The sequence below is a fragment of the Chelon labrosus genome, assembly GCF_963514085.1.
Source record: "Chelon labrosus genome assembly, chromosome: 24".
Lineage (NCBI taxonomy): Eukaryota > Metazoa > Chordata > Actinopteri > Mugiliformes > Mugilidae > Chelon > Chelon labrosus.
Window position 1 is genome coordinate 529,652 of NC_140357.1, and position 21,122 is coordinate 550,773.

At 40.0% G+C, this 21,122-nt stretch overlaps 1 protein-coding gene across 1 annotated transcript; it reads left to right on the forward strand.

The window, feature by feature from the left end:
• Positions 1–14,556: 14,556 nt before the first annotated feature.
• LOC311509082 (uncharacterized protein) lies at positions 14,557–17,661 on the forward strand. The gene is made up of 3 exons (XM_084574134.1): positions 14,557–14,975; positions 17,143–17,265; positions 17,416–17,661. The coding sequence occupies exons 1-3, from the start codon at positions 14,927–14,929 to the stop codon at positions 17,514–17,516; spliced, it is 273 nt and encodes a 90-aa protein (XP_084430260.1). The 5' UTR covers positions 14,557–14,926; the 3' UTR covers positions 17,517–17,661.
• Positions 17,662–21,122: the final 3,461 nt, after the last annotated feature.

The following is a 21,122-nucleotide window of genomic DNA, read 5'->3' on the forward strand; positions in this document are numbered from 1 at the left end:
TACGTATTGCACTGTTCTCTGCAAGTTTATTATTCACAGTATAACATAACTTTCTAATGATGCCATTATATTTTTTTCCTCTGCACAAGAATAGTTTCAAAGGGACATGGCCAACCCTAAAACATTAAACGCCTGAGCAGTGCACTGGTCTCTGCGACTTTGTTTATTACAGTATCATTGTCCAAACACATGAGCATTTCTTTCTCAGTGCACATGCAAGATGCACCACTGATGCATCTTGTAATTGAGCAAGGGTGAGCAATTCTTCGGCTCTCCCTGGGCTCTGCTCAAAGTTTATTCCTATTTGAAGAAGTTTCCCCTTGCCACTGCCGCCTTAGTGCTTGTTTTGAGAGGTTTCGGGCTCTGGTTTCTGAGCAGTAGCGGTTTTATGCACGGGCGAACCGGGCAGCCGCCCGGGGCGGCATTTTTTCATGACACAAGGGGGGCGGCACGAGCACTTGGGAAAAAAATGAATAAACAAATACATCCGCGCCGCTACATGGTTTTCTATTATCTGTCATATCTGTGTGGGGAACTGGCAAATTGGCGCCCCCTGCTGCTGCAGGCGCCCCGGCTTGCTGAGAAGGTGCCGCGCACAGAAGGTGTGTGTGAGAAAGGGAAAGGGGAGGGGGGCGCGGGGGACAGTTCACCTCCGGGTCTCTCCCAAATTGAACGGACGGGGGGGGGGATCCACTGTATAAAGGGCGAAAGTCAGTCACACCTTGACTTTCTTCCATATAACGCACATTTCATTCATAATATTATAAATACAGGCCTATAATTCCTGCACGTTTTTGTTTTTATGAATTGTGTAAAATGGCCAAATAAAAATAGGTAGCTAATACAAAACGATTATGTGGTCACCAAGGTGAATTGGTTTAGTCTTGACTTCTGGTCGTGAGTGACAGCGTTGGAGGATGGAAATCTGTTGATTGTCCAGTGTCAAATAAAGAAGAAAAGATAAAGGCATGCTATGTTCTCTATGATAACAGTATCATGTCATGAATGAAGGGCTAATGTTAACTGGTGGTATACGTTTGTTAGACTTTTTGCTATGATGCTTGCAATGCTCTACATTGAATTACGCCCCGGATTTCCATCTCCCAGCGCTGTCACTCACGACCAGAAGTCAAGACTAAACCAGTTCACCTTGGCGACCACATAATCGTTTTGTATTACCTATTTTTATTTGGCCATTTCACACAATTCATAAATACAAAAACGTGCAGGAATTATAGGCCTGTATTTATAATATTATGAATGAAATGTGCGTGACATGGAAGAAAGTCAAGGTGTGACTGACTTTCGCCCTTTTATTCCCCTCCCCCGTTCAATTTGGGAGAGACCCAGAGGTGAACTGTCCCCCGCGCCCCCCTCCCCTTTCCTTTTCTCACACACCTTCTGTGCACGCCACCTTCTCAGCAGCAGAGGCGCCTGCAGCAGCAGGGGGCGCCAATTTGCCAATTCCCCACACAGATATGACATATAATAGAAAACCATGTAGCGGCGCAGATGTATTTGTTTATTTTTTTTTCAAGTGCTCGTGCCGCGCCCCTTGTGTCATGAAAAAATGCCGCCCTGGGCGGCTGCCCGGTTTGCCCGTGCCTAAAACCGCTACTGGCAATGCTTATACAACTGTAATTCCTCTTAACAAACACCAGATCTAATTTCACCGTAAGATTGTGCTTTGCAACAAAACTGTTCCAAGTTCAGTTATTATTTATTTCCATCACGTTGGGTCCTGTAATTAGCCAACGGAATTTTCATATCTGTAGGTAGTTTCAAAGATGAACATTTCTCATTTGCTACAACTCTGTTTCGTGTCAAAACATAGTTTAACCAGTCATTACTAAAAATGAGCCAAGCATAGAATTCGAGGCAGTAACCAAGGAGCTAATTGTTCCTCCCTGGAAGATAGATTAATATAGCGTCTACTGACAGACACTTAGCATGTAAGTGCATGTTTATTTAAATTTGTAATTCATGGAGTTACAAATAAGTTACAATAAGTTTTATTGAAGGGCTCACAGTGGCTGGTGGTTAGCACTGATGCCTCACAGCCAGAAGGTTCCGGGTTCGATTCCATTCGGGGCCTTTCTGTGTGGCCTGTGTCACGCGTGGGTTCTCTCCAGGTACTCCAGCTCCCTCCCACTGTCCAAAGACATGCTGGTTAGGTTAACTGGTGATTCTAAATTGGCCGTAGGTGTACGAGTGTGAATAGCAGTCTGTCTCTCTGTGTTAGCCCTGTGATAGACTGAGACCTGTCCTGGGTGTACCCTGCCTCTTGGCCTAAACAGCTGGGATAGGCTCCAGGAAGCCGAAAGAGCCGACTCTTCTTTGTGAAGAGAAAAGAGCCGAACCTCCAATCACTAAGAGAGCAATTCCACAGTTCGTTCATACTCATTCAACATGAGGGTACCCAGTGTGAAAAACAAACACAAATGGAAATATTTGAATTTAAAACCAAATCGTCACCTTAATCAAATATAGCCTATAGTAATATTGAGTTCTTAAATCTTTATATTCTGATGATTTGATCCATTTTTAAGTTTAAGTTTATAATAGCTAGACTGGTAGTTGATTTTAAAGTAAGTTAAAGTACAAGAAAGAAATAAAGTGGTTAAACTTTACGCTTAATCTGTGTCTCTCCATTTGTTGCCATGGCTTACGAGCCAGGTCATGACAAAAGGCAAAACTGAGAGTATACCCACTTCTCCATCGACCACTACACCACTGACGCCTAGTTGGTCAGAGGTTCATCCTGCAGCAAGATAATGATCCAAAGCACAAGTCCAAGCTATGCCAGAACTACCTCAGGAAAAAAGAAGTGGGCCCTCATTAAATTATGGAATAATTAAAAAAATAATTAAAATAGGCCTATTTGTGGAAAAAAATATGTAATATTTGAGTTACATAAAAGCTTTTTATTTGTTTTCTTCCTAATTGTCCTTGAAATAGTGGTCAAGAACCCCCCCACCCCCAACACAAAAATGGTTTGGCCACTGATCAAAATTTGATGTTGCCATTTGATTTGAAGTTCAGTACGCTCACAATGTGCACAAGTCTGGTGCTCAGAAAAGGAAAGAAAAGAGAAGAAGAGAAGAAGAAAATAGAGGCCTTAAAGATTTTCTTAACAAATATTTAAAAAAAGGTGGTGACGGTGAAGCTGGGACTAGTAAAGTGAACGTAGAGCAAGGTAAGAAACAGCGCAGCCAACGTTTACCAGCCTTAAGACGTAGCTCTAAGATTATGTAAGATTATGTCCCAGACAAGACTTGTCAGCTGGCCTGCGGTAGTGTCAAAAACTCTGTCCATATTTGCTTTTATTTTTCTAAGAATAACAATTGTTGATGATGATAGACATCTAGACATCTAAAACATTTTTTCAGTGGCATGCTCGATATACCCGCACCGCCCTCGCGATAAACCGGTCGATCCATATCGACGTATTGGGCACACCTGCTGTAGACTGTACTTTGTCCTCCTCCTCCTCCTCCATCTTAGGCCAGGAACACTCAGTTAAAAAAAATGTAGAAGACTGACTGCAACTCCATAAAAACTTACTGTCATGTAAGCCAGAAACCTGGTAACCGAGATGAAAGTAGAAAGTTTGGATGGCATTTCTTGGGATGTATACGTACATATCCTAACAGTCAAAATTGAAGCCCATACCAGATTAGTCTGTTCAAAACAGGAACACAGACACTACTCAGTTTAGTAAAAGCTGCCAGAACTCCAACTGATCAATCACAAGTTTGTGTGAATGGTTGAATCAAACTCTTGAGGTCTGACTCTCCTTCCCTCTACAGTGTAACATGGAGGAGAAAAGGAGGAAGAAGAAGAATGTTAATATTCACCCGGACATGTCCCCTGCACTTTTTCAAAAGGCCGTTTTGGTCCCTTAGACTTTTTACCGTCCAAAAACAATGTTAATTACGTTATAGTAAACTGAGTCCCATCAAGCACTAGGACCAAGCGGAAAACGGCCGCTCAAGCCGAAGCCGGTTTCCCTTAGTTTAGACCCGCCCACAAGCTCCTCGATTGGCTCTGCTGTTTCTTGTGTGATTCGTCGCCCCCGCTGTCACTCCACCTTGCTTGCACACCGGTCTGCTCGTCTGCTCGTCTGCTATGTTTTATATAGTTTTTGTATTGTATGTTCAATGTATGTTACTGCTACTGGATGCTTGAATTTCCTTCGGGATCAATAAAGTATCTATTTATCTATCTATCTATCTATCTATCTATCTATCTATCTATCTATCTACAAAGCTCTCCATAATCTTGTAAAGTCTATTAGTTTTATTGAAAGTGCTGATCAATAAGATGTATTCTTATTATTGTTATTATAAAAAAGGGAAAAAACTCTATGATAATTGTGAAACTACATTTTTTCCTCTATAACTGTATCATCAAAATTGATGATTGTTGCAAATTTTATGTCATGCATCCTGAGTTGGAACGAAGTTGACTAACAAGGTGAAACACAGAATTGGGTGATAATGTTTTGCTAAATGCAACCATACAACCAGTCAAACCAAAAAAGGGAACATTAAAAGTAGCAGTAGAAAACTAGAAGAACTACTAGAAAACACAGTGAACTGAAAGATTAGAGTTTTATTAAAAATATTAAAATATTAAAAATTGACTCGCGTAGAAAAAGAATAAAAACTATAACAAACCACTTACTCTTAACAGAAACTGATATTTTGGTAAATTCGTGTAGCTGCATGCTGACACTGGGCCGTTGGAAACATCTGGCACCTCTTACAGTACATTTGCAATATCAGACATTCTGCACTGGCAGGTCATTTTCAGTAATTGACCAATGTACCAGTTCACATGAAGTGCACCTGCTGCACTCTCAGCCTGAGCGGGAGCTGCTGACTTGGCAGACCGTGTGCTGCAGTATTATTAACGATGGCGGTGAAAGACAGCTGAGGACTCATTAGCTGCTCCTCCACCCAAGGTGCGGACTAATTGAATTAGCAGACAATCTACGTACAGGCTACAATACAACATATAACACTGTTTAATGTTCTTCATCCTTCACCATTTGCGGAGAGAATTAAATTGCTATTGGGGATGTGAATTAATAATCTTGCGATTGCATGCAGCCGATTAACATTTTAAGTTGGTGAAATAAGATGATAAACATGACAAATTTTTAAAAGGGCCCCATAAAGGAATCAGGATGGCACAGAGGAGCAGAGGAGAGGGGCAATTGGAACTATTCATCAGTGGGATAGGATTATACACTGTACTTATTTATTTGTTTATTTTTTCCTGTTGTCAGAGGTCCTATGGACTGCTTCATGGAGCGGTTGGCATGGCAACTGGTAGTCATCATGATGTCACATCCTGTTTCTATAGCTTCAGATAACAAATTAAAACAAACTAAAGTGAACGTGTCCCATCCACTAACATGGAGGGGGTGGAGTTTATGCTCTGTGCTGCAGCCAGCCACCAGGGGGAGCTCTCCTTACTTTGACTTCACTTCTGAGGAGCTTTTCTGACATCTATCTTTATTTACAGTCTATGGTATTGTATGTATGTATTGTGTATTTATTTTGTATATTTTGTCAATGAAGCATGTTCAAGATTTACTAGTTTTGGATCAATAGCACAGTTTCAATGGTTTTGTTCAGTCTTGCTATTTACAAACCAGAAATCATATCCACACTCCTTCATTTTATGTTATTTGGCCTTCTGCTATTCATCAGTCCCTCATGCTGCCAGTGGGATATCATCATGGGACGTGTTTCAACTGGTACGGGACAAAGAAAAAGCCCTGCGTTCAGTCAGACTGTTGTAAACAAATTCATGGTGCACATATAACATGTATGACCATGTCGCTATTACTCTTCTGCAACAGTTAAGTATTACTGAGTCCATGTTTTGCAAAGCTTTCTAAAATCTTCCCTTCCCTTTTTACCTGTGGTGAAAATCTAATACTCGAATATGTCTGAGTTGTTTCTTATTTAATACATTTTCATGCCTGGAAAATCAATAAAGATATAGGCTGACACATGACTTTTTTTCAGTATGAACTGTTTTTAAAGAAAAGCAAACAAAAAACAGCGAACAGTTAAGTATGTGAAATTATCCAGTGCAGCAAACACTGAAGATAACTGACGTAATACGTGCAGTAGTGATGGGAGGTGCAGCTCTTTTTAAAGATTCGACTCTTTTTGTTTGGCTCTCTTAGATGAGCCGGCTCTTACGGCTCCCAAATGCCTCTTCATTTAGTTTCACTCCAAGCCTTCTATTTTAGCCAATTATGAATGGTTTGTGTGTTGGTAAGCAATTTTTCATTCGCTATTTTCAGCTCTCTGTTGCTATGTGTGTACCTTGCTTGTACCACTATACTCGCTGACTTTGGAATGCCAGTCACCCCCTTAATTTTTTAACACAATGGTATGATCCTAGTCTGTCCTCGCATATGATTGGCGCATGGGGTGCCTATCAAAATAAAGTCTCGCCCCTGCCTGCATGGAATCTCAGGAGAAGCTTAAGCTCTTCCCAACGAGCCGACTCGTTCGCAAACAACACATCACTAGTAAGGAGCAGCCTTTATGAAATTTAATTGTGTCGCACTAAGCAATTCCACCGACATGTTCAATACAGTTGTGTTTAATAATAAAGAACAAATTATGAATCTCCTTTCGTCCAACTGCTTACTGGTTCTGTTCTGTTCTGTTCTCCCAACATTACAATGTAGAGTGCCCTGAGATTACTTCTGATAATAGTTGTATTTGTTAACCTCAGTTTCCTTATTGTTCACTCAGCAAACGTGGTCTTGTTCAGAACATTGCCGTTTAAATAATGTAAATGAGTCAGAGTTTAGGTTCAGCTGCATTTTGGCACCCACATCAGAGATAAACTCTTTCTCACAGGATCAAAATAGGAACTGGACATTCAGTACACACATCTCTGTAAATGTGAAAACCTGATAAGTAATTGTAAATAGTACTCAAAGTGCTCCACAATCACATCTACTCATTTGTTAATAAAAGCACATATTCACACACCGGTGCCGAGCACTGGGAGCAAATCGGGGTTGTGTCTTGCTCAAGGACACTTCAGCATGTGGGGAAGCTTCACTGGGGGAATGAACCGCTAACTCTGGTTTGGGAACGCTCTGCCCCAAAATTGATGTGTCTGTAGTTGTGTTTTTTTTCTAAGACATATTGAATAAACAAGAAGCTCCAGTGCTCCCAGCTCAGCTGAACGTCATACCCTGGCTTAAGCAACAGGTATGACTGACACACGCAGTGATTGCACCAGACCATAACATCACCACTGGCAGGACAAGTAAATAACATTGCGACATCTTGTGACAATGCAAATCCCCCAAACACACACACAACGTTCTGTTGCCAGTCACTAGGACACCCTTAGGAGGCCCATGTACATTCTTTGATGAGTCAGAGCTGGTTTGGAGGCACAATATTAGACAGGTGGTCATAATGTTATGCTTGATCGGTGTAGATAACCAACTGTCTGCCTCCAGAGACACTAAATACTCCTCTTTTCTCTGACTTTGAATGTTACATTTTTGTGAGAAAACACCTGCTAACTTTCCAATGAGACCCCTTATCTGTATTTCATTTCAGAGAAAGGGCTACTAATACTTATACATACTTATACTTGTACAGGGCTTTTGAATTCAGTGTTTATCAGAGCAGGTGTGTGAATGAGGGGAAATTACAATACACTTGACCCAAAATCCCTCAGGGAGTAAACATTATTATCTGGACAGTCACTGGGAAAGGTTGTTTTGACGAAATTCTGTGGTCCTGTTTGATAGTCATTGCAACATACAGGAACGTACGTATGAGTGTTAACACCGGGATTTTCTGTGACTGACCAGACTATAAATGCCCAGTAGAAACGTTGCTCCGGTACATACCCTGGTGGAAACTCAAACAGGTAACTATTCTTTTTCACTTGAAAACTTTGTTTTTTTCAATAGTCACTGACAACATGTGTCTGATCTGAGGGTTATGGGTGGCTAGGGTGTAGATATAGGAGCAGTAGGAAGCGCAGGCAAGTAAGATATGAACATGGAAAGGAGTCAAAAGAGAAAAAGGACGTAAAAAGAGAAGAAAGTTGGTTTTTCTGTAGTATTATTGTCAAATTTGAAATGGGACTAGGTAAGACTCCACACCACCAAGCTACAGTCATTTTGAAGGCAAATATTGAAAAAAAAAATGAGGCAGGCATAAAATTCTTCTTTTTTAGTGTATTCGAACGCCTATTACAGGAAATTACAGGAATGTTAAGGGGTTGTTATTTTACCATTGTGGCAAATCAAATCTCTGAAAGGAGGGATGATTGATTCAATATTTGTGAGTTTCAGAAAGAAATGTTTTCTAAAACCCCCATTTGGTTCATTTGACATCTTTGTGTTCTTCTCTTTAGTGTAGTGGTGGAAACATGGACTTGAACTTTTCTTGAGAAAACCTACAAGCAAACAGCACTTTGCCTAAATCACATTTTCAATATTTCACAGTGACGCACTATCCAGACGGAGCAAAAACAACAAAACAATGAAAGCCTTCCAGGTCGCTGCCATCCTGCTAATCGTCTGCATCTGCAGCTGTGAGTTGCTCTGATCAAGCTTAAATCAGAATGTGTTGAATGTGAAACTACTATGCCTATAAAACGTACTGGATGTTTTCCCCTTTTGCTGCTTTTATACGTGAAATCATGGACAATCTAATTTGGCTTTTTTACAAGCAAAAAAGCTTCTTTCATGTCAAAATGAAAGCATATTTTTTAAAACTAATGTCATTTAATTAAAAATATAGTCTAAAATAAGTGTTTGCATAAATATAATATTCACTCCCTTTAGAGTGACTGACCTAATTCAACTGATTGTAGTATAATAACACCTGAGCTCCAGTCTCTGCTTCATCAGAATTCTTACTACAATTGCAAAATTAAAAAGTATAAGTCAGGAGATGGCTTGAAAAAGATTTCCAACTCGCTGGACATCCCACGGAGTTCAGTTAAATACACCGTTAAGAAATGGAAGGAATATGGCACTTGTTTGAATCTGCCTAGAGCTGACTGTCTTTAAAATCTGAGTGACCAGTTGAAGTTGTATGGGAGAGTGAGAGAAAACCAGTGTTGAGAAAAAAAAAAAAATAAATAAATCACATGAAATCTTACCTGGCATTTGCCTAACAACATGTGGAAGACTCCAAGATCAACTGCAAGAATGTTCTTTGGTCTGATGGGACAAAAATAGATTTTTTTGGCCATCAAACTAGACTAGCTAATTATATGGCGAAGCATGGTGGTGGCATCATCATGCTCTGGGGATGCTTTTCGGCAGCAATCCCTGGAAGGCTCGTAAAGGTATAGAGGAGCAGGAATGCAGAAGGAAAGGGGATAATCTGACTCAGTCTGCAAGAGAAGTACGACATGGGAGATTTATTTTCCTGCAAGACCCCAAGCAAACGCCGTAGGGACACAGTTCTCAATCCAATCGGGAATTTGTGCTTGGCTTTGAAAAGAGACGTTTTTTTCCTATCCCTGAGCAACTAACAGAGCTTGAGTTATTATGCAAGGAAGAATTTTGAAATATTTGCAGTGTCCAGACATGTCAGCCTAACTGACACATATCCAAGCAGACTCAGTGCTGTGATTTCAGCAAAAGGTTCATCTACTAAATACTGAACCGAAGGGGGGTAATTATTTATGCAATCGCTGACTTTAAAACCTCTGGTTTATTGCTTTTAGTGACAATAAAATACTTCTAAATTTAAGCTGTTCCCACAAGCACAAAGGTAATTTTAAGTGTTCAATTTTTTTTCTTCTGTCGGTAACATTCGGTCAGCAACATTAAGGAACAAATGACATTTAAACTCCTTTAGTAAATCTGTCCCTTGCTGGTTTTTCTATCTTTTACAGCAAAGGCTCTGAAGTGCAACCGCTGCGTTCCATATTCAGTTGGAGGCACATGCACCAACACAGTTGAGACCTGCCAGAGAGGTGATGATGTCTGTGCCTCGGCCGTTGCTACATTTCCGAGTAAGTTAGATCTCAGTTTCCACATTTTCCAAATCTAAAACTTCCGTATTGATTTCAAGTACTTGGTAGTCATCTTGGTAGTCATCATGATGTCACATGTTATTTCCATAACAAAACTTAGACACTTGAGTATGCATCAGTATTACTACCTAAAATAACTTGATGTGTATTTTAGTGTTTTAGTTTGACCCAAGTTTCATCCACTAACACAGAGTAGGTGGAGCTTATGATAGCCTATACTGCAGCCAGCCATCAGGGGGAGCTCTATTAGCTTTTGCTTCACTTTTGAGGAACTGTTCCATTGTCCATCTTTATTTACAGTCTATAGTTGGCAGCAATAAAAATTGTGTGAAAGGTTTTGTTTTTTCTTGTGTATTCATCTCGATCTGTTCTTTTCTGCAGGGTACTCGTATTTCAAGAGGTGCATGAAGCGCTCGGATGCCTTTATTTTGCAGTCCTCTGGTCATTACCAAGTCTTCACATGTTCCACTGATCGGTGCAACTGAAATGTGATCTGAATTGTAATGATGTAAACAGCTGGTTTTGAGCTATTGTCGTAATTAAAGTTTAATGCGCAAATAATTGTTTGTGTAAACCCTTTTTGGTTTGAATATTCTTCTGCATGAGTGTTAAACATCTTTTCATTCAGCCGGTTCAGTTAAGGTTCATATAGTTTTCCTTGACAGTTTCATTAAGTAACGTTTAGAGCAATATCCTTGATTACTAAAGAATGTGTCTGAACCATTAAGAAATGTGCCCCAAGGCTGTGCTCTGCGCAACCGACAAAACTGAATAAGTCTTTCAAGGAAATCATTTGGGAGCAAAGCAAATAAACAAATGAATAATTGTTATCCAAAAGGCAATTCAAAGCATAAAAATAAACAAGTGCAGCACATTTTATTGTAATGTTATAGCAAATTTCGTACTCCGCCTACCTATATTAGCATATGGGAAGAGGGTCACCAACCAATCTCCAAATCTGTAGCATTTTAACAAAAAATTACATCTGCTACACCAGGGGTGTCAAACTCTTTTTAGTTTGGGTGTCACAAAAGTTCAATTTGATCTCAAATGGCCCAGACCGGTAATGTAACTTTTTCCAACTGCATTGCACTCCCAGACAGGTAGTTAGCGTGGAAGCTAACATAGCATGAAGTGTCTCTCCACATTGTGCTGCTTTGCTGTTGCCACAGTAGCCCCACTGTTGTAAAAAGGAATGCTGCGTCCCACTCACTGTGAAAATGGTACGTTTTCTTTCACTTTTCTGCCATGTTTTTCTTTTGGAGGTAAAATCCACATCGAGCTTCTCAACGAAGCAGCGCCCACTTCCATAAGTCAGTAAAAACAAAGATGGCGGTTTGTCTTGCACCTGAACTTTGACACCAGACAAAGTCAAAGTTAAAGGGGAATTATTGTTTTGTTTTTTTGCAATCTGGACTTTATTTCTGGCATAAAATACGATCTTTTACTCACCCATATAACTTTGGTGTCATTTGGAGTCGTCCGGAAGATACTTAGATCCAGTGGAGTGCCGCATATCCATATAATGCGAGTGACTGGGGCACCGACACCCTGCCTCTAAATAACGCATTTTCTGCCACGAAACTCATTAATTTCACCAATATTTTGTTACGATACGCTAGTGCTATTCCCCGTTGAGTCCAGAGTTACCTGTTATCTATTCGCGGATGTGCAGCAGTTTGTTGTTCTTTGGCCAGCTGTTCATCTCTCTGCCATCGCATCCTCCTTTGAACGAGCTCCTCATCTGTATACTCTGGCTCAAAACAGTAAGGATGTCCATCATAAACAAAGTCGTCATCCACAACCTCATATATCTTAACAAAATATTGGTGAAATGAATGAGTTTCGTGGTAGATAATGCGTTATTTAGAGGCTGTGTATCGGTGCCCCAGTCACTAATACTATATGGATATACACAGCGCTCCGCTGGATCTAAATATCTGACACCAAAGTTATATGGGTGAGTAAATGATCGTATTTTATGCCAGACATAAGGTCCAGGTCGTAAAAAAACTTAACTCCCCATTAATATATACATAAAATGTTAAAAAAATGTAATTTTATGTTGAATAATGACATGTTCAACTCTACATTAATTCAAGTGTTATTGATATAAAAAGGACAGCAACACAATTAGATACAATTTTTAGAGTTAAGTTAAACCTCAGCAAACAACTAAAAAAACACGCGGGTCAAGCGGTGACGAGTATCTTGGAAGATTAGTCTGCTGCTTCACTGATTGAAAAGTCTGTTATGTGGCAACCACTCCTGACTAACAGCTGTCTGTCAACTGATACAGAACTGGAATTACCGCAACCTGGAACCACGGTTCAAAGGTCTCAATACCACAACAAAAAATCATTTGCCACTGTTATTTGAACATCTGGCAAAACAGCAATTACAGGATAACAACCTACGTTTGTACTGGTGCTATAATAATAATCTGGGGGGCTAATTAATACAATATAAAGAAAAAAGATTGAAAAAAACATACTATACATGACAACTGCTATGGGGAAGTTTTTAGTGTGGAAGGTATGATTATATTGTATGTGTTTGCACCACACAGGATTTATTCATAGGCCTGCCTGGCTTCTCTTACCTCAGTATTCACCACCGTGCAGCGGATCAACATTTGCAGGACTAGAGCAAACTTTTTTCGGGAAGCGTATTGATCTGTTTAACCTGTTTCTTCACAGGGCTGTTTGCAGACGTAGGCCAGATCTTTGCTGCCTTATAAATATGATACTTTCGCTCCTGCCTGTCCAGATCTTGTTTCATAACCTGAGTCTTAGGAACTAAATTTTTTTGGCTTCATTCTGCAATTTACAGTGCACAGTTTAGCTGTATCAGAAGCAGTTTGGATGTTTTTCATCAGACATATCTGGACAGAATATAAACTATATACTTCTGCAGCCTATGGGACAGACACTCATTAACCTCAGGTTCAAAGAAATATTGTGATAAACATCATTTAAACAGACAAGAACAATGACTTTTTTCTCTGTTTTTGGCGTTATTTTGGCTTTTGACAATTGTTCCAGGAAGGCATGGAACTATTGCTTTCTCAACAAAGAAAAAAATAATGTGCATGTCCTTTTGAGAGGATAAAAAGTCAAACGGTCATGTTAGTTGAATTTAAAAGAGAAGCCAATTAGGGATTTCCCACAGTCAAGCAACCAAAAATATTTTCTTATTAAAGAATCATAACTGCATGAAATATTAATGCATAACAATTTACTTTGACATATATGTTAAATATGAATCTTGGATCTTGGATCTTCCACAGTGATTTTCATTTTCATTTTCAGTGCTTGTTCTTTGCTTTATGTAAATTTAAAAGAGACAGGAGCTTTTAGTTTTATAATCAAGTTTGCGACTGCTGTTTGCGGTGTGACAACTTCTGCTGCCGTAATCTGTAATCCTTCATTTGTTTCAACTTCAGAATATCGCACACCATTCTAGTTGGATTTGTAGGGTCCAAGAAATCCAGTCCAGTTGCCTTTGTTTCAACTGAAGCAGAAAGGAACTGATGAAAGAAAGGAGTCAGCATCCACTAAAACGGGAACACATTTGAAAGTGACCGTGTCTTCGTATTATAATGAAACATTTCTTTGTCTTTTGTAAAAGTTTAACTCAGCAATAAATCAACAGTTTAGCCGAACAGGTATGCGCTCAACAGATCATCAGATATCCAGACAGTGATTGACAGTGGCTAAATCCCCTACAGACAAGCCTTTTCAAACTGCTGGAAATTCCGTTTTGTTGCAGTTGGTCTTGAGAAATCCCAACCTGCCTGTGGATAAAGAGCAGTTCTCTCGTGGTCGATTGTGCAACCGACTTGAAAGAGAGAAGTGTGAAGCTGACACTTCTCTGCTGAAGACACAACTGAAGACACACATTTTACCTGGATCTGACAAGGGCAAGGTAACAAAACCCCTCTGCACTATACCTATACAGATAGACTGATGTTTCAGCTGCAAACTCTGTGTTACTAATCCGTTTCTTTCTTAATTTGGGTAAAATAAAATGTGTGGTAACCACATTTTATGACAGAAACATAACCGGTCAAACCGGTCAAACTTAGAAAGGACCTAAAACTAAAAAGCATACTATTGTGTACACTGTAAAACATTATAGCTCCATTAAGTTATGTTAACTCCAATCATGACAAGTTTTTGATACTGAACTCAATTTCTTAAGTTTTGCATTTTTTAATTAGATAGAACTATTACTATAAAATGGCGATACCTTTCAAACAAGACTCTACAAAAGAGGATTAAACCACGGTATTACAACGTCAGCAAAAAGAATAGCCCTGTAAGCGTAAGAAGCCATTTCCCTACCAAAGTGGCTGGTTTTGGTGGATCAAATTTTAATGTCTTCCTCTCTAAACGGCCGAAATAATATAAATGTGTGTTGAATCTGTCTGAAGTTTAGGTAAACTTTAAAATATGAGACATCTAAGTAGAAACAAAAACAGTACTCTCAACACATATGATATAAATATAGTTAAATTGATCTTAACTTGGAAATGGGAGTTGAAATACTGAGGAATTGTGAGTTCATTTGACAAGATAAAGTATCAAATTAAAACAATGAAAGTTCATTAGTGATAACCTAGCTTTTTGAGTTGAAACAGGTTTTCTTCAGGTTGAGTTTTTCACATTTTTAAGGCAGCAGGTGAACTTGCTGTTTACTGACTTGAAATGTTTTACAGTGTAGAAATAGACTTGATAAATTTGCTTTGACGGAGAAAAGTCCATCATGATGGACATGTGGAATGCAGCGAGAAGTATTCACTTAACACTAACTGACCACAATTCATTATAAGTACTAATGTTTTCTTTGACTTCTAGACATAACAATGAAGGCAACAACGTGTGCTATCATTCTCTTGCTGACTCTGTATCAGGGTAAGTGTGTTATTCAAACTCCCTTGTACAAAATAAGTGTTCTTTATTCGCAATGCTGAGCTTTACAGCAAGTAAGTCACATATTGTTAACAACAACGGAAATATACACAAATAACTATAATTAGGAACCAGGGGTCGTGTTAACCGAATATTTTCCGTAATTGACCGTTTTTTAAAAACTGTGACGGAAAAATCTGAAGACCAGCTGTCATTTTGACAGATTGCAATTCACACCCCTGACCACTTGGTGGACGCACACGTCTGAGCTCGGCGTATCATACAATATGTCTATGTAGCTAACGGCTAAATGGAGGAATCGATGAATGGCAAATTTTATTTTAAAAAACTACCTGATGGAAGCCTTGATAAAAGCGGAGTTTTGTGCAAATTGTGCAAAAAAAACTAACAAAAAACAAACAAACAAACAAACAAAAAAGCATAAGCACTTCAACCCTACTGTGCCATCTAAGAGCTGTTAGCGCTAGCAGTCCCGGTATTTTTTACCATTTAAAGTCAATACTGTTCTGAAAAAGTTAAAGTTAATGAAAATTTAATGAATTAAATGCTACTGAACATGTCATTATTATCATTGTAAAAAATTAAAGTGACGGGTAAAAATAGATTATGACGGGATTTTTATGACCCCGTCAGTCAAAATGAAAGACAACGAAAAAGTCTAGCCCAACCTCTGTTAGGGACATCAATTTATACAAAAAAACACTGCACAGGCTATCCCTATCTCATATCATGTGCACATGTTCTTTATATGCCATATAATGTGTTAGACTAATATTCTCTGCTTTTAAAGAGCTGGTTGCAGGAACTATTTATAAAATAGCCTACACAAATATTTTTTATTATAAATTTACTGCACATATAACTAAAGTTAGGATGCACCACACAAACTAGTTCTTATACAGGTATGTATAGCTGTGAGTTTTTTATTATATCTGAAGGTGAAGCGGATATATAGATTACTCTAAAAAATGACGAATTGCATATGAATGTATAACTTGTTATGTGCGAGGAGTAGAAGACACCAAAAGGAAAGCATCTGAACTATCTAACCCACAGCTTGTATATACAGTCAATGGTATAAATATGGACCGCCGAACTGCTCCTCAAAAATGAAGCCAAAGCAAGTAGAGCTCCCCCTGGTGACTGGCTGCAGTACAGGTCATAAGTTCCAGCTCCTCTATGTTTGCGGAAGGGACTTGGGCCTAAACACTAAAACACTAAAAAACATGTAGAATACATTTTTTTCTCCTTAAAGTGGTCCCGGGGGACCGTGAACGTTGTAACCATTTATTTATTTTAAATAAGTACAGTGTATAATCCAACATTTCCTTGTAACTGATGGAGGTAAACGCACAAGAGGGCACTGCCCATATGCCTGGGAAAATCGTGTCAGTTTGACCAATGCAAGGAAGTGGCAACACATTGTCCATATTTCTATACAGTCTATGATCTAACCTGACAATTAGTCAAAATGCGGTTCAGTGCAAATCACAAAAATAACACAACATATACAGTATAATGTAACTGATATTACTGAGAAGCAGTGAAGTTCTAGCCGTGTGTGCATTTTTAGTTCTTTACATTGCTGTCAGACAGCCCTTTTTCTCGGCACCACATTCCCCTCAACCACATAACTTCAGTATTGATAAGCAGTAGTGCAGTTGTGCTGGCAGATTAAGTTAAATAAATTAAGAGATTTAATTCTAATTTAAATAAGGCTAAATATTAGACTACATTAGAACATTCAGCAATTGTTCACTTAACGTTTTAAGGCAGCCCTTTCATTTATACTCACATGTTATTTTTACAGTGTACCTCAAATTACTAAATGTTAAAAATATTACTCAGCCTGTGAATTGTCACATATATAATACTGAAATACTAAAATACTGCAGTTTCCCCCAAATGTTATTCTCTGTGTATACCACACCTGTATTAACAGAAGACAGTCAAATAGATTGCATTTTATAGTAACTGTATAGTAACATAGCAAATTATTTTACATTTTAGGATGCTGGTAGTGATTATTTAATGAATTTTGTGCAGTCAGTCTCTCTTTCTACATAACTTCCATGCTCAGTAGCTGTGTTTAATCATTGCTTTTGCAAATGTATGTTAACTGTGCTTTTTCCCCCAAATTTGTTCCCAGGAGAGGCACTGAAGTGTAACTTCTGTTTCTCAAAGGGCGGTGACCTCTGCACTCCTACCAGCACCCAGACTTGTTCAGGATTTGCTAATGCTTGTGCTGCTGTCATACTCGGGGCCCCACTGTGTAAGTATACCACCAAAAAGATTTAGTTTTCACTATTAGTAAGCCATATGATAATTAGTAAGTGTCGAAGCTTAAATATATGCACTAGATGTGTAATGCTAAATTCAGGCTGAAGAGTTTAATTGTGCGCCTTTTCTTCAATTTCTCCAGACTCTTCGTTCCGTCAGTGCATGAACATGGCTGTATGTCAAGGCTACATCACGACACCTGGCGCGTTCGCCCAGTGCTGCAGCACTGACCTCTGCAACTGAGCCTCTTCCTTCAGCTTCGCGACACATAATCTCCAATCACTCATTTCTAATGTGTACTCTGCTGCTTTACCAGCAGCGGGACACAGCTGCCAATCAAAGTCTGCTGAAATCACATTGCACAATAAAAAAGAGGATGAGTACTGCTTAGTGGCACTAGATGGCAACAGAGTATTTTGCAGAACAGTGAGCTTCCACTTTGCTAAGATGTGTTTCCAAAAAGAGCATAATTAAAAGACAAAAAAAGTGTCATTTTAAAACCCCTTTTACTTGGAGACTTTCTTTATATAATGAATTTAAATTCAATTCAATTTTTCAATTCAATTTTATTTATATAGCGTCAATAACAATACAAATCGTCTCAAGACGCTTTACAAAAACCCGGCCTGAAACCCCCAGAGCAAGCCTGAAGGCAACGGTGGCAAGGAAAAACTCCCTTTTAACAGGAAGAAACCTCGAGCAGAACCCAGCTCATATGGAGGGACCCATCTGCCTAAGGCCAGCCGGGTACAGACAGAAGAAAGAGAGAAGAGAACAGCAAAGAGAGAAGAGAAGAGAACAGCAAGATAAACATACATCTGTCATAGATACACATATCTGACTAAAGTGTACATGTGGAATCTTATGATACAAACTGATGATGTTACATGACAGTTTGAAAATGTAAGAGGAATCATAGGCAGGTTGGAGAATTGTTCATTCAGGTAGGAGTGGATAACTGCAGGATTCCATGAAGACTAGGCAGGCTGATGAGACCACGACAACAGATGTAGTATAGAGCTCCACAGGAAACACACCACTCCAGGCCAGAGATACTCACAAGAAGAGGGGGGAAGAGGGGGGAAGAGGGGGGGGGGGGGGGTGTAATTTATCATTGATGCACGCAAGGGTATTTCACCTTAATATTGATAATGGATTCTACATGGAGCAGAACACATGCAAATCCAATACATTTTCAGTCACAGTTAAAAATCAAATGAAAGAGTGAAAGATTTGCAGTCCTTTGTGTGCGGCCTGCATGCATGCATTATGGATGGCTCACACTGCCGCTTGTAAGAGTAAGTTCTGATCCAAAGGCTATTAAACATGAATCAGGCTGATGCAGTGTCAGTTAACGTGGAAAAAAATGCTTTCAGAACAAGTTCTACAAAATCAGTGACAGGCATGCTGTGTACTTAAGCAATAAAGCTTTATGGACATGAATGAAAAGCAAATTTTCCATTTAACTTCCCTTTAATGCCAGTAATCTCTATAAATTTATCTCTGTTAATAACTACGATACAAAGGATTCACTCCATCCAAGTCATCGTGCGATAAAATCTCCCTTGGTAGCAGTTACAGGTTTGAGACTGAAGGGAAATATCCTGAATATTCGGGCACTGCAATTTCACTTGCTCTTCCTTTCAAATTTGCTCAGGCTTTATCAGGCAGACGTTCTAGACTGTACATCTGATTTATATCTGCAGTACGAGGGGGGAGATGAATAAGAGAAATAGCTCGAAGTAAAAGGCAATGCAGTTCAACAGCACCGTAAACGACTGCGCAAAATTACCAAAACCTTGAAGTCAGTAGAAACTAAAGTTTCGAATCTTCCTGGGGTAGAATTTATTGCAGAACTGCTGTATGAGACTGCATTAGTTTTAGCTTAAAACCCTCCAGTCTGAAGGATGTCTGCAACTGTAAAGGTTTGGTCATGTTCAAACACGACATCGAATAAGCCGTGGTCCTTCGCAATTGTCATAACCGTGTCGGCACTGTGAACTTTTTGTGGCAATGTGAAACGCTGATGCCGATTTATACACCGATCAGGCACAACATTATGACCACTGACCGGCGAAGTGAATAACATCACGGAACCTGTAAGTGGGCGGGACATAATAGCCAGTAAATGAACATCGTCTCCTCAAAGTTGATGTGTTAGAAGAAGGAAAAAGGGGGCAAGTGCCTGGCTCCGCCTGCCTACGTACTTCCGCTCATTTGCATTCCCTACAGTACTCCGTCTGGAATAGCTTGATCCGCTAACGTTTACTCCGGCCAACTGGTTGGCGAACCAATCAGCGAACAGAGGGCGGGTCTGAGAGCGATTACGTTTCAGTTGCGCGCCGAGTTTGAAATGTTTACACGAACGGAGACGGATATACTCGAAGCCATTCACTCCGTTGTGGATATGCTTCCTGGCATTACAGCACTTTTATACCAATTTCGCGTCCTTAATTGCAATGGGGGATGGTAGAGTAGCGATTTGTTTACTTGTTGCGTTCTTGAAAGCGGAAGTACGAGGCAGCAGAGCCTGAAGGCTCCGGCGCATAACATACGTCATTACCAAACGTTAGTGATTGGTTAAAGGAACTCCGATGATTTTAAACCTCAAACTGTGCCCTCCCACCAGGAAATAAACGTTTGCCAATGGATCTAGGCCAGACTCTCTGCGAAGTCAGAGAGTCTGGTATCCAGGCTAGGCAAGTGTAAGGATTTGAGCGACTTTGAATGAGTTTAAATTGTGCAGCTCTTGCTGGGTGTTCCCAGTCTGCAGTAGTCAGTATCTGTCAAAAGACGTCCTCAGAAGAGTGGTGAACCCACGACAGGGTCATGGGCGGCCAAGGCTCACTGATGCATGTGGGGAGCGAAGGGTGGCCCTGTGTGGTCTGATCCAAAAGAAAGGCTACTGTAGTGCCATTTTCTGAAGAAGTTAATAGAAAGGTGTCAGAATACGAATTGCATCGCAGTTTGCTGTGTATGGGGCTGCATAGCCGCGGACCAGTCAGGGTACCCATGCTAAAAGCACCAACAATAGGCAGGTCAGCATCAGAACTGGATCAAGGAAGCAATGGAAGAAGGTGGCTTGGTCCAGAGGCACTATGGGAAGAAGGCAAGCAGTGCGGCAGTGTGATGCTTTGGGCAATGTTCTGCTGGGAAACCTTGGGTCCTGCCATCCACGTTGATGTTACTTTGACACGCAGCAACTACCGAAGCATTGTTGCAGACCATGTACACCCTTTCATGGAAACAGTATTTCCTGAAGGCAGCGGCATCTTTCACCAGGATAATGTGCCTTGCTACAAAGCAAAAAATGATTCAGCAATGGTTTGAGGAGCACATCTAGTTCGACGTGTTGACTTGGCCTCCAAATTCCCCAGATCTCAATCCAGTCAGGCAGGACTGAGAAAAGATTCTCTTGCGAACGTACACATACAAACAAACTTCTTCAATCTTTAGCAGCAGTCAGCTTGCCTCCACCCCCACCAACCACCAACACATTCAATAAACCCGCAGGGAAATGAGCAACCTCCTTCTTTTTGAGGCGTACCTCATTAACTGAGGTTTCCCCTTCAATAACAACTACCCAGAAGCAGTATGGAACTGTCCATACAGCTGCCAACACGGAGCCTGAAGGACCCCACACTAAAAAACTGTGATTTCACCAGGACACATGCCGAGAGGAAGACACGCATACAGAAGCAATGAAAAACACATGATGAGTAATCTGGAACAGAGCTATATTGCTGTGTGTAGGGATACCACAAATACAGGCAAAATATACAGGTGCTGACACATCCTTGAACTGAAACAGCTGTTGTTTTTTTGTTCATTTGTGATTAAAAAAACAGG